At 24.5% G+C, this 941-nt stretch overlaps 1 protein-coding gene across 2 annotated transcripts in view; it reads left to right on the top strand.

Annotated features, from left to right (window-relative positions):
- The window catches only part of LOC102679411 (odorant receptor 4-like), a 5385-nt gene that overhangs the window by 1035 nt on the left and 3409 nt on the right, over positions 1-941 (top strand). Inside the window, exons 2-4 of one of the 2 annotated variants that reach the window (XM_006615121.2) lie at positions 1-162; positions 234-333; positions 724-834. The exon at positions 1-162 is cut by the window's left edge and continues 2 nt beyond it. In XM_006615121.2, the coding sequence (XP_006615184.1) occupies positions 1-162; positions 234-333; positions 724-834 (373 nt within the window). The remainder of the gene's footprint in view (positions 163-233; positions 334-723; positions 835-941) is intronic. The other variant, XM_031510244.1, reaches the window with a different exon arrangement.

The raw sequence follows: 941 nt of genomic DNA on the forward strand, positions 1-941 counted from the left end.
TGCTGTAAGTATCGCAGCTGTGTTCGCGGCTCATGCTTGCGGTCAAATAAACCTCCTGATGGCGTGGATCCGTCAATTTGTGAATCATTCAAATGTTCATAATAAGAATGTTGGACTGGACAAGATTAGCAAAATTGTTCGACATCATCTAAGAATTTTAAGGTAAAATTTTTATTTGTTAAATTTTCTTTCATGTAATTTTTTTAGCAATTTTAAATACACATTGATTGTAGTTTTATAACAGGTATCGAAAATGTAATGAGCGGAATATGTTTCATGGAATTGTTCAAATGTACTGTAAATATATGTATGCTTGGATATTATGTTCTTACGGTACGTTATTAATAGATTTAAGAAAACCTTAAAAAAATCTCTAGTTTTAAAAATCAAGTAAATTGTATTTAGAGCATTTTGTTCGAACTTATAATGATAAATATGTTTTTATTACTATCAATTTTTTTTCTATGACTTTTATCAGTATTCGTAATTGTTTAGATGATAATCAATGGAGTTATGACTATCACTATCAATTATAATGCCAATCAATCAACAATAGTTCGAAAAGTTATATAAAGTATTAAAATATTATTTTTTATTTTTTGTTTTTTTTTTTTAAATAAAAATAGTAAATATTATAGAACTTTTGAATAAGAATGTATGTGATTACATTAACTCTAATATCAAATAATTAATCCAACTAAATATCCTTTGTTTATTTTTTAGGCATGGATTGATAATGATGTTCGAAATTTAATCGTATGTTCAGTTATTCTTTTCTCTATGATTTTTAATATTTTTATAATATGTTATATCGGTGACATATTAACAGAACAGGTAACAGGCATACTATTTGATAAATAAATAAATTAATATAAATCGTAATCAATATTTATCATAAAAATTTTTAATAGTGCAAAATGATTGGTGAAGCGGTTTATATG

This window comes from Apis dorsata, unplaced genomic scaffold, assembly GCF_000469605.1.
Source record: "Apis dorsata unplaced genomic scaffold, Apis dorsata 1.3 scaffold_217, whole genome shotgun sequence".
Classification (NCBI taxonomy): Eukaryota; Metazoa; Arthropoda; class Insecta; order Hymenoptera; family Apidae; genus Apis; species Apis dorsata.